At 48.2% G+C, this 12,884-nt stretch overlaps 1 protein-coding gene across 4 annotated transcripts in view; it reads right to left on the bottom strand.

Annotated features, from left to right (window-relative positions):
* Positions 1–12,884, bottom strand: part of kay (transcription factor kayak) — a 75,905-nt gene that overhangs the window by 51,251 nt on the left and 11,770 nt on the right. The window contains exon 1 of one of the 4 annotated variants that reach the window (XM_077666560.1): positions 396–538. The exons of 2 other annotated variants lie outside the window; for them this stretch is intronic. In XM_077666560.1, the coding sequence (XP_077522686.1) occupies positions 396–518 (123 nt within the window). In that variant the 5' untranslated portion in view covers positions 519–538. Of the gene's footprint in view, positions 1–395; positions 539–12,884 lie in introns of those variants that run through there. One more of the 4 variants, XM_077666557.1, reaches the window with a different exon arrangement.

Here is a 12,884-nt window from a genome sequence, read left to right on the forward strand (position 1 = left end):
GAACTTATAGCGCGCCGTATAGAGTGAAGCCCACCGCTAGGTGCACACACATACGGTGGTGGGGGTGGAGTAATGGGGGGCGTGAAAGAGGGAAAACGGAAATGGGTGTGCGGAGGACATACGCGCGCGGCGATTTTTTTTTTGCGCGTAACGAGAGCTCGGAAGGAGTATAGACCGCAGCTCCTAATGGAATGCTGTAGTAATATATACGCAGGCTCTGCAATCGCGATGAATGAAGTTACTCGAGAGCCACAACTGCGGCGTTTGTGCGAGTCACGACAAACAGCGAAGCGGGAACGCTGCCAAGGGCGAGGGAGATGGAAGAAAAGTAAGAAAATATAGGACTGAGCTGGCAAATAGCGATTTTCGCGTTGCCACAGGCAATATATACGCACCTCGCCGCACGGCGCGAATACGCAGAAAAAAGAAGGCGGGCTGCTTGCTCGACCCGGACGTTGTAGAGCTTGTCGGCTGGACGTGAATGAAACGGCTGTGCAGATAGCGCCGCCGGCGGGCATGCATTTTTATGCGAGCGGCGGCGGCGGCCGGACTAGACCAACACCGAGTTGGGAACGTTGCCAGGTGTCCCGCGGCAGAGCGCGCCGAACAAGCCAGACAGGCACCCTGCGGGAGGAGGTACACCTAACTCGCTTGCTTGTCGTCGACGGCGCCGCAGTTCGATGGAGACATGGATGGAGACGACACGCTCGCGAAATGCCCGCTCAGAGGGGGGCATGTGAAATGGCGCAAGCGGTAGTCTGCGAGCAACGAATGCTCGCGACTTTCCTGGACGCGATGGACAGCCATGCCCTCCATCGAGAGCATCGGCTAAAATAGATGGTGTTTTTCTTTTCTTTTCTTCGAGTCAAAGGAGTAAGATTAGCGTTGATCATGACATCATGCTCGAGAATGGCTTCCACCTTGAGAAGACGCCGACCACGGCACGCCGAATACTCAAAGCGAACACGGGTGACGTTCAATCTTTTTTTCAGCAACCGAGACACCCTGCGGGGCTTACGCCGTTGTGAGGCGGACGCAACATAAATCGGGGGCTCCCCATTTGGCCACCCGATGATTGGAATCCATGTGTGTGGTCAATCCAATCCACGAAGTTCAATCCACTGACCGTGGCAAATCAGCACACACGCCGTTCGCGCAATGGAGTAGCCGAGTGTGGGCAGCGGTACACAACTGTCGCTGTGCCTTCTTCACTTCGGGGGAGAAGCGAAAATGTTTACTTTTATTCTGCACGTAGTCTTCGTCCGCAGCTGTTCCTTCGTAGCGAACATATGTACATCACGACGGGAGAGAAGGAGAGAAAACGTTTTAAAATGACACACAAAAAAGTATACCCCAGGAGACAGGCCTGCTCAGAGTACATCGGGACGTACAGTCTTTGCCAAAAGTAACCAGGCTAGACGGCTTGCTCCTCAGTCGTATATTGAATCTATTATGCCAGGCTTCAAGATCTAATTCTCTGTATGGCAAGGAGAACCCTTGTCCTCGCCTTACGAGAACTTTTCGATCTTTAGGGAAGCCGCAAGGGCTCTTCTACTATTCGAATGAGAAGCAGACAGTGCAGCCTGGGAACTTTTGGCAAAGGCTGCACGTTGTTAAGCTCTACTCATACGCATGTAACAAACATAATACAACGTCGACTCTGATAAACGGAATTCCGCCGAAAAAACAACAACGCGAGAGTGGAGAAATATTTGCGACGGAACTGGGCGCACGCAGTTATCGAGCCGCGCCGGGTTGGATGAACTCGTGCACACCGCAGGATCGCCGAGCTCTGACTCAGCCCAGATTCGCTCGTACACGTATGCGGCGAAAAGACGGAACCAAGGTACACGACGACGGCGCTCAGCGCGGCTCTGCTGCCATCCGACACCCCTGCAGCCTCGCTCGTCGGGCTCGCGCAATGCGAGCACGCGAACAGCGCAGCAGCTAGCTTGCAGACTCACCACCGCCGCCGCTCTACAGGCTGGGAAAGATGCACAGAAAGTCTGTACATGTACCCCGTTCGTAATCGCCGGCTTCCATCACCTGGAGGATCCCTTTATAAAAATGGTCTGTAGAAATTCTATACACTACCTATAGACCCTATTGTCTTCCTATAGATGTTTATTTTTGTCTATTCGTAGTCTGTAGACTATCTATAGACAAAAGTCTACTAAAAGTGTATGGCCATATATCTAAAGCCTTGTCTATAGACTGTCTATAGGATTTGTATAGCCTATAGGTTGCTCTCTAGGGTTTGTCTATAGAGAGTCTATAGGCTTTATAGACAGAAGTCTATGGACAGTCAGACTGTCTAAAGAATTTTTTTTTTTTTTTAAGGGGAGGAGACCCAGGCAGGAGACACTACAGTTATTCCACCTTCAGCTTATCATCGCCAGCATCAGCCTGACTATACCCCCTGCAGGGCAAATGCCTCTCCCTTGTCTCTCCAATTAACCTTTCTACCCCACTTGTATACGTGGGGAAACTGTCTCCAAGGGACGACCTCCGCCTCTTCCTGCCTTGCCTCCATGCTGTCACGCTTCTACTCCGCCAGCTCTCCCCATCTTGTCTTTGGTTGTCTCCGTGTCCTCTCCCCTCTGCTGACCATCTGCAACAATACCCTTCTTCCGACGGGTCCTTCAGTCCTCCTCATCACATGACCAAACCCACGGAGGCGTTCACTCCGGTAGCTTGACTCCTATATGCATTGCAACCTTATTCGCGCCTCTTGTACGGTCACTACGTTCGACAGGTGGATTTTTAGCGAGGAGGAGGGAGTGAGGCCGTTGGGCAGCAGAGACGACGCGTCGCCGGGTGCCGAACACCGATCTGCAGAAGCTGGAGAGCGGCGTCTTCTGTATCTCGCTCGCCCTTATACCGGAGAACAGGCCATAGCCTCAACACTGCTTGCCCGCGTAATAGCGGCGAGGCGAAACAGAATATTAAACAACTTAGTCTACGTGTTTCGTGAAGCGGAACACGACAGCGTAGTTCCCCTGGCAACAATACGTGCACCCAGTATGTCTATAGCACCAGCATATGAGGTGAGCATTTTCGCCAGTTTAAGCTCTGCTTACTGATACAGTCTGGGGCGCCACCACTGTTAAAAGCAAAGCGTGACCTGGGGAAGCCAGCTTTATATTGATGCTGATGATGATGATGGATTTTTATGGCGCAAGGGCATCTGTGGCCAAACAGCGCCACGGCACAAGGTATTCTCTTCTACTCAAGGTGGGGTCAAACAAATTTCCTAAACACTTCACCCTAAATAAGCCGAGCATCAGGCCATTATATCGCTAAGGGGGCAAAGTGCGACGTGTGCAACCCAGCATAAACCAAACACGAAAAGGGGCTTATTCAGTGAATGGTGACCGCGCCCTCTGTTACCTTGGTCCGCCCCATAGTATATGTGCATAGTATGGGTATGCGCCCTAAATAAACACTATATTATAACTATAATGTATCTTTTATGCACCTGAGCGTGCGTAAAGTTTGCAGTGGCAAGCGAAACGTGGACTCGTAGAAATATGGACTTCGGCAAGCGATACGAGGCAGTTTCAAGACTTGCAAGTACGTATCACTTCCGTTGAATATGCCTGCTACAAAAATGCATTTCGTTCAGGGCAGCCAGCAGTGATAATGATGGGTGAGAAATTGTCTAAGGTGGCTCGAAACGCATTTTCACTCCAACCACGTCGTATCAAAAAATAACCCGCGTAAACTAATACGAGTGAAATTAGCAACTTGGAAATTATACCTTCAAATATAGCAATCAAGTTTAACCTTACGGAGATAGAAGTTACACTCAAACACAAATACGCCTATATGGGATTGGATTGTAAAACTTTTTATTTCCAACGGTTATTTCCAATGCCTAAACGATGGCCAGAAGGTCCTGGCTTCTGGCGGCGTATTCGGCCAGTTGGACGACCTTTGTCTGATCGAGTCTCCGGATCGGAGCTGACTAGGAGAGCCTCCCATTGGCCAAGCGACTATCTTTCTTACCTCCAGGGGGGCAGGAGGGCATTCCCAAAGAATATGGTTGAGATCCGCTTTGCCGTTACATATATCTTGCACTCGTTTGAATACTGCCCCGGATAATAAAGACTACACATAACCGGGAATGTACGGCGCCAATTCGTGGCTTGACTCTTCGTCAATGATTTAGCAGCGGGGGGAGTACTTCGCTCTATGGAGCCTGTAATGTTGTGTGATCTCTCTGTAACACACAAGACATCTTTGTCTGTGAAGCCCTCGGTATCATCCACTGGCGGGGAAAGCAAGGCCTCGAGCCATTTCGCGAGCTGCTTCATTTGCAGACGGGGATGCGTGTGCGGATGTCCAGAGTATGTGAATTTTGCGGTCGTCCGTTGCGGTCCGCCGGATTCCGTTCGTCAGGGTGGGTGACCTTCCTCCTGGCAAAGTTCACCACTGCAACCTTGGAGTCACCGACTATATCGTTGAGTAAAAGATGGGGTAAGCTGTCCTCTGGCGCACTCGCTTTCATAAAAGGGAGTGTGTTAGAGAACAGATTACTCCCTTTTTTACTCCTTTCGCTTCAGAGTGTACGACCTATGCATGTGTTTCGATTTGTTGAGAGGGCTGAAACAGGAAAATTTTTCGAAAATACATCCGCTCAAAAACTGCGGACAAAAAAAAAATAAAGCTAAGAGTGAAAGTGGGGAGGGGGGGGGGGAGTATTCTGAACCCGACGGGGTTATCGGCGAGCAGCGCAAAAATGTGCTCTGCCCGACAGACAGACAGACGGCGGTCACACGCGACGCCATGCAGCGGTCGACGCTTTCAGTTTCGAGCGCGCAATCAATCAGCCGGCGGAATCCGGTAATTACGAAACACGTGCACAAAGCAGGACACGTGCAGCAGTAGACGGACAGGTGTGCTGTCGTCAAGCGGTCCGCTGTCTCTATGCGCTGCGGCCCACAGCTGGCTGCTGCAGTCAGGAAAGGCAGAAAGAATTAAGCTGGTGGAATGCGGAAATTAAACAGGCAGTTGAACTCGGGGGACAGGCATCGAGTAAGAGCACAGAGCGGCCAAGAAGGCCGGGGACAGTCTGGAGGAGGTGGGCAGAAAATGGCACACGTATACCGACATCGCAAGTTTCATGTCCACGAACTCGTAGACGCGAAAATTAAAGCGGAAAGTGCTCGTCCCCTATGGAAGTGGTCTATAGAGTCTATAGACTTCTTAAAGACTCTACTGCCTTCCTATAGACATTTCTTTTTGTCTATTCATAGTCTATAGTCTGTCTATAGACAGAAGACTACTAAAAGTGTATGGCCATAAACCTATACATTGTCTATAGACTGTCTAAATGATTTGTACTGCCTATAGATTTCTCTAGGGTTTGTATATGGATAGTCTATAGACTGTCTAAATAAATTTCTATAAGGGGTTGGATGATGGAGGTTGGAGAAAAGATATATAAATGCGGTCCGAGGGAATTTTGGAATAGTATGAATAGCATACGTAGGAAGACCGAACACATACATGATTTTAAACAGGATGAGGAAGGTGAAAATCTAAAATGGAGCGCGGCTTTGGACTGCTACATCCATGCGGTAATTCGAGACACATTTAAAGCAAGTGGAGGGGTGCTCTCTAAGCCAACAGACGCTGCAACGGTAAAGACGAAAAGTTAAGTTTGGAGAACCTAGACTACAGAGGAGAGCGCTGGAAAGGATTCCTAAGAACACAGCACTGATAAAATTCCGATAAAGCTGATCACTCAACTGAGGTCCAAAAGCACGGAGTCTTTGTTGAAAGCTATAGAGCAAGTCTTTCAGAGTACGCAGGTACCAGAAGATAGGCTGCAAAGCATGCAGACGACTAAGTATAATTTACTAGCTCAGTGGTTATGGCGCTCGGCTGCTGACCCGAAAGACGCGGGTTCGATCCCGCGGCCGCGACGGACGCATTTCGATGGAGGCGAAATTCTGAAGGCCCGTGTGCTGTGCGACGTCAGTGCACGTTGTAGAACCCCAGGTGGTCGAAATTTCCGGAGCCCTTCACTACGGCGTCCCTCATGGCCTGAGTCGTTTTGGGATTTAAACCCACATAAACCAAACCAAAGGTAAAGGAAAGAAGGCCAAGACTTACTTATACAGACCAATCACGATAATGTCGGTTGATAAGTGGAGGCAATAAATAGAAACAAAAGAATCACTTCGTGAATACAGAGCTGCTAAGAATGAAATCCGAAAGGAAACGCTGTACCAGAGGCAGTACCTATATTTCAGGGCTATAGATCAGGCTGCCTTAGAACCGGGCAATATAGAAGCAAGTGTATGAACAGGGGGATGATATTTGTGTAGCATGCGGGAGGACTGTAGAAAACATTAAAAATGTTCTTGTAGACTCTAAATCTACATAACCAGACGTTGGAAAGAACATGTTCAGCCTTCCAGTAGCTCTGGGTTTTACTGATAGTGAAAGCAAAATTAACACATCAGCTGCAGAGATGAGCAAGAGAAGACTGGAGTGTTAGTTGTGCAAAAGAAAAGTGGAGAAATTGCACGAAACGCCACGAAAATCGTAGTAGTACAGCTTACAACATGAAAAACAGCCTTGAATGGCGGTGAACGAAAAATGAACAAAATAGGATTCAAAAGGACGTGAGCAGCTAGAAAATAAACAGGGCAATTAACTACTTTATTCAATGGGCAATGTGACACTCGCCCCGCCCCGATACAAAAGGGATGTCAATATTTATCTGTCTGCAAAAGTTCGCGGAACGCGAGATTTGCAGCGGAAGAGACCGACCTGTCACGTGTGACTCAGAGTTCTGTTTCCTGCCTTCGTTTCCCCGGTTGTCCTCGAAGGACGGGAAAGCGGATGATATGCCCATTATAGGGAGATAAGAATACCGACGTGTGGACACAGTGCTGAGATACCTTTTAAAGCTTAACTGAAATACTCGCAGCTCTTTTGTAAACTTAACTGCACCCCTATCCGTACAACCTGGCCCTCTGGTGTGCGGCGTCAGTGAACTTTAAAGAACCCCAAGAGGCGGAAATTATTACGGGGAACTCCAATACAGCGCCCCTCACACGTGTACGGGACGCTAAAGCCCATGTACTGTCGGGGACAAAAGTATCTGGACCACGCGTTCCTCAAACGAAGCCGATAGATCTGCAATTAGCCGACGGCTGGAGGCCACACTTGTGGAGATGAAGGAACAAGATTTTATTCTCTCATCTCCACAAGTCTGGTCACCAACCGCCGGCTAATAGTAGAGCTATCGGCTTTGTTTGAGGAACACGTGCTCCGGAGACTTTTTTCCCCGACTGCACCACACCACACATCATGTCACAAGCCACACACCACATCACATACCGTACACAACGTTACATACCACGCACCGCACCATACCACATACCACAGCACACCTTATCGTGTCCTCTTACTCCGTATCGATACAAGCACGCGCTATCGACCACTACCCGAATAGTGTATCTGGGCTGTGCAAACAAGACAGTAACAGCGACGCAAAAAAATAGCCACGTGACGTTTAAAAAGTTCGAAAACAAGCTCACGTTCGCGGACGCAAAAAAAAAAAACGCTATCTGTAATGCTCATTACGGTGCGCGGTCGCAGCGCTCCACGGTTTAACTTCGTATCAGGCTGGCAAATAATGGTCAGCTGCTGCGCGCTGCCGAGGTCGTAGCTTAGATAACGCTTCGATTTGGCTCCCCTTGCAAAAATGGTCTGTATAATGTCTATAGACTTCTTGTAGACTCTACTGCCTTCCTACAGATATTTCTTTTTGCCCATTCATAGTCTATAGGCAGTTTATAAACAAAAGACTCCTAAAGTGTATGGCCATAAATCTATAGATTGTCTATACACTGTCTATAGAATTTGTATTGCCTATAGACTGTTCTCTAGGGTTTGTCTATATAGAGTCTAAATGGGTATTCGCAAATCCAGTCCGTTTCGAAAATCCACAGCGTTGTGAGGCGCTCATCTGCATGAAACGTTTTTCTTTGCTGTTCTTGGTCTGAAAAGTATTGTTGTGTTGTATTTGCACTGTGTTTTATGGCACATTACCATTTGCGGCACGGCATGTATACGATTGTGCACGCGACTTTTCAACCTTTTTTTTTTTTCGCAGCGTCCAGAGCTATTTTGACGAAGTCGGTGATGCCGGCTACATTAAATTTAGATCTCTGCTGAACAGAATAGTAGGGCCATTTCGCACCTCGAAAAAAAAAATCATTTTTTGCGGAAACAAGAGATAAAGTTGGACGTCTCGAAGTTCTATGCTGTCTGGAACTGTAATTATTTCTTTCTCTGACACGGTGGAGTGTTTTACTAAAGTATAGGCTAGCTAAGTTTCGGTTGCGGAAACAGCTTCGGGTGATAAATAAAACAGGTTGTTCGTGGTTTAACGTCCCAAAGCGACTCCGGCTATGAGGGAGGGCTCAGTAGTGAAGGGCTCCGGAAATTTCGACCACCTGGGGTTCTTTCACGTGCACTGACATCGCATAGTACGCGGGCCTCTAGAATTTCGCCTCCATCGAAATGTGACTGCCGCGGCCGGGATAGAACCCGCGTCTTTCGGGTAAGCAGACGAGCACCATAACCACCGAGCCACCGCGGCGGGCCGAATGCTTACTTCCAAATATACTGCCGGCCGCGCTGTTAAATTCCCGCCCACCCGCATTTCCTTTTCGAGTCCTACCACACTTCACATTTAAGTTCGCTACACTCGAACAGAGTAACGCGCTATGTGTGACACAATCCGCCTTTTTCACAAGGCCACTCTGCGCGCCGCTTATCCTCCAGTTCCCTTGGTTGAAAACATAGCCGCCAGCCCCTACTGCGCATGCGCAGCTCATGCTAGTGACAGGCGCGTGGGACAGATGGCGGCAGCTGCCAATCACACACTTGCCAGTTCGCAACAAAAGCTGCTTGGGAATTTTTTTTTTTATTTTCGCAATTTCAAGCGTAAATGTGCACCTTCAAAATATAGATTATTTCCCCGATTCTTCGAGTGTTTTCCTGATAAGTCGCGGCATTTCGATGCTGCTTTTTTTTCTCATTAATTATGACACTTTGTACGAAGCCTTGAAGATCCCAGCAAAAAAAAAAAAAAAATAAACGCCAACCGCTAATATTTTGCGCTGTAAAACTAATAAATTTATTTTCTTAAAGCCTGTATATACTATTCAGGCTATAAAATATTTCAGTTCAATGAAAACAAAAAAAAATGTGTCCAAGGGTTAAACGCACCGATAGAAACCTATTGCCTAATGAGGGAAAAAAAAAAATCTCCCGTACGAGCTTCAAAAACAGCTGCTTCCCACACGAATCGTTATCGTCGGCAACAATATTGCGCCCGCCGACTACCACACTGTAAAGCATTAGGTACACGCCAAACTCTGCCCTCACATTCTCCAGCCCCGCAACACGGAGAAGCCGCGTCGCCCTCAGTGGCTCACAAACTGGTCTCTAAAAATGGCCTAGTCCGAAACACCGAAGATTACTCGTTCCGAGTCCCCACCCTTGCAGAAATTTCTTTAGTCTATAGACTCAATAGATTTCTGTCTAATAAGCGAGTAATCAATCATTGGCATCCACTCGAACGCAGCCATATGGCTACAGAGGAAAGTTATACAGCTTTCTCAGAAACTTCGTAAAGAAAAATTCGGCCTGGTCCGGGGTTCCACCGCGGGACCACCGCTTCACCGGAGCAGTCACTCTGCCAACTGAGCTATAGCCAGGACGGCTAGCAGATGGTAGGGCGAGAGCGAATTGATCAATAACTCGAAGCAATTACCCCCTTATTACAAATCTACTCCACCTTGGGGGATTCCCCTCTATAAAGTTTATAGAGTCTCTACAGACAAACCCTAGAAAGCAGTCTATAGGCAATACACATCCTACAGGCAGTCTATAGACTGTGAATAGACAAAAAGAAAAATCTATAAGAAGTTAATAGAGCTTATAAGAAGTCTACGGGCTGTCTATAGACCAATTTTGTAAAGGCAGTCAGATTCGAAAAAGTTCAGCCTGCACTTCAGAGCATTGCTCGGAACGAACGTTCCCGAGCGGTTCATGTAGGACCACGCAGAATAACGCGCAGAGCGATTGATAAAGGAACAACCGCATCGGCCTCCCGACAGATATGGTACGGGACCCTTACTGTCCAGCGGGTTGCACTGCCCACAGAGAAGCACTCACGACTGCGGGACAGAGACATACCCCTCGAGGCTTTACCGGCAAGGAGCGTTCAGCCAAGTGCCGCCGGATAAATGTCTCCGCGTTGCCAGAGGGTCTGTTGCGTAATCGGGCATTATCACAGGGGCAAGCCCACGCTTGCAGGGAGGACAGGACGCGGAGATCCGGCATGTCAACAACGGATAGAGGCATCCGGTACACCTTGGCCCGCGGCTCTAATGGGACACCCCAAGTATATATGATCACCCGCTGAGGACACTCAGAGCGTATCACGAAAATCAGGGCAGGTATCAGGCATGCAGTGCGAGTTCTAAGAGCAGAGACCGGACCGAACAGCAGCTTTGCAGCGAAGGCACTAAAACGCACCGTGGGAAAACTACAGTGCCATACGCTTCGCGCGCCGGTAATCAGGGGAACGAAGGAGCGCAACAGACTCTCCCTAATCGGCTTACGGTGGCTGTGCATATATATATATATATATATATATATATATATATATATATATATATATATATATATATATATATAGGCCGAGTCGCACTGGAGGCAATCGTGTCTGGACGTGTGTCTGTGGAGGGTTTTGCGGCTGCCGCATAGTGCAAGACATTTCTTTGGACGGGGGGCATAGCAACCCTCTGTCCAACAGCAACTACTATATACAACATCGTTCTGTGCACGACGATGCACTTCTTGCCTTTGCTGTACACCGCAATAAGAATACTCGGCAGTCGGTGCAGCCAGACAGCTACCAGCGAGCACTGGTGGAGGTAGCGGCCCACACCTAGGGCTCTTAATCCGATTCCTCAATGTTTTTCTGACTGGCTTTGCGGGAATTTCGAAGTAGCGAGTACAGTGCCTGAGAAGCTACGCTTGAAAGTGAGCACCGTTCGCTTTAACGCCCGCCCTTCCGCTCCGAAACGACAGTAAAGCGATTATGGAACATAAAAGCGGTTCTATTAAGGTTGCAAGCCAGATGGTTCATATTTGCTCTCAGACAGAACACGCAGTGGCGGCGGGAACGGGCGCTGACTATCGCCACCTGCTCTTTTTATTTTATTCGCGCAGAGTGAAAATACACACAGACTTCAACAGGTATAATAAAAAACCGTTGCTAGTCAGCGCCGGTCCGTGTCGTTACTGCGTGTCCTATCTAGGCGCTTTCTTGTGTGCGTGGCGCGCGCGCGTGCGCGTGTGTGCGTGTGCGCATCAACACTAAAGGGAACTTCATTGGTTGTTGCATGTTCTTGAGTAAATTCACTGATTTTTCATTCATCCGCATGCTAGGGTGGGATACAACTTAAGTCTGCAGTGAAACTCCGCCCACATTAAGGACCGCCGCACAGAATTCCTCCACGACAAAAACGTAGTGCGCTTTTAAAGCTTTCCTTGTAACCTAAACAAGAAGCTAATCCCAAGAGAAAGTTATAAGCTCAGGAAATAGAATTTTATGCCTCTATAAGGCTCGCTTCATAGTCAAACATTAAAAAGCTAATTTTGTTCACTGCTGCAATTGGTCAGCGGAGTAATACGGAACGCCGCGGACAGTGTTACCAAATGTTTTTTTTTTTTGAAGTTGTATCTTATTATAGAGCCATTCGCTTAAAAAAACGCAGAGAAAGCAAGCAGCGACGATAGCGACCCAAGCCGGACATCGCATGACCTAACCTCGAGTTATGCTGTGTAACACACCAATACGTTTTTTTTTTCTTTTTAGCACTTTACTCATTACAGTAGGCATTAAATTAGTATAGCCATTAACCGCAATATTTTTTTATTAGACATTGGTTCCATAACTGAAAACTCGTTTTTTCGAACTGGCGCTTTCGTACCGTCGACACCTAGCTGCACTTAATCCGAAACTCCACTCATTTCGAACGATTTCCGATACGTATCGTGTTAAATTTCTCCAGAGTCGACTGTAGTATCGTCACACATATACCTCACTCGGAAAGAAGCCGTCGCGATGGCTCAGTGGTTATCTTGCTCGGCTGCTGACCCGAAAGACGCGGGTTCGATCCCGGCCGCGGCGGTCAAATTTCGAAGGAGGCAGAATTCTAGAGGCCCGTGTACTGTGCGATGTTAATGCACGTTAAAGAACCCCAGGTGGTCGAAATTTCCGGAGCCCCTTCCCTACGGCGTCCCTCATAGCCTGAGTCGCTTCAAGGCGTTAAACCCATAAACCATCACTAGAAAATAACCGTTTGTTGGCGACAGGTCGCGGCGCCGCTTTTCGCAAGCACTTCCAGCTTCTACCTTCTCGGTGCGAAGCGATATACTGTGACGTCACGAATGAAGCCGTGAAATTGAAAAAATAGAAAAACGTAAGAGAAGCGGCCTCAAGAGGAACGCTTTCGCATATGCAGTATACAGGCAGGCAGCCTCTGGCAAACTAAAGCGGCTTTTTGGGCTTGTTGGTCAGTGATCATGGTTAAAGAATGCAGCGCATATTGTGTGCAATGATTTGTATCTTTGTTAGATAGCTTTATCACGACTGCTGATTTTTTTGGTCCCGTGGGTTTTGGATGGCATTATAAAAGCTGCTCTTTTCTCAGAATAAATGTGTTGATAGTCAGCGCCAGTCCTGTGCACTTCTTCGTCTGTCCTTGTCTTTTCGCGCTGCATTCTTTAACCACAACCTCTGGAAGCACAGAGACCAACGTGGCCGGGTCAGCTCACGGCCA

The sequence above is a fragment of the Amblyomma americanum genome, chromosome 5 (genome assembly GCF_052857255.1).
Source record: "Amblyomma americanum isolate KBUSLIRL-KWMA chromosome 5, ASM5285725v1, whole genome shotgun sequence".
NCBI classification, from domain to species: domain Eukaryota; kingdom Metazoa; phylum Arthropoda; class Arachnida; order Ixodida; family Ixodidae; genus Amblyomma; species Amblyomma americanum.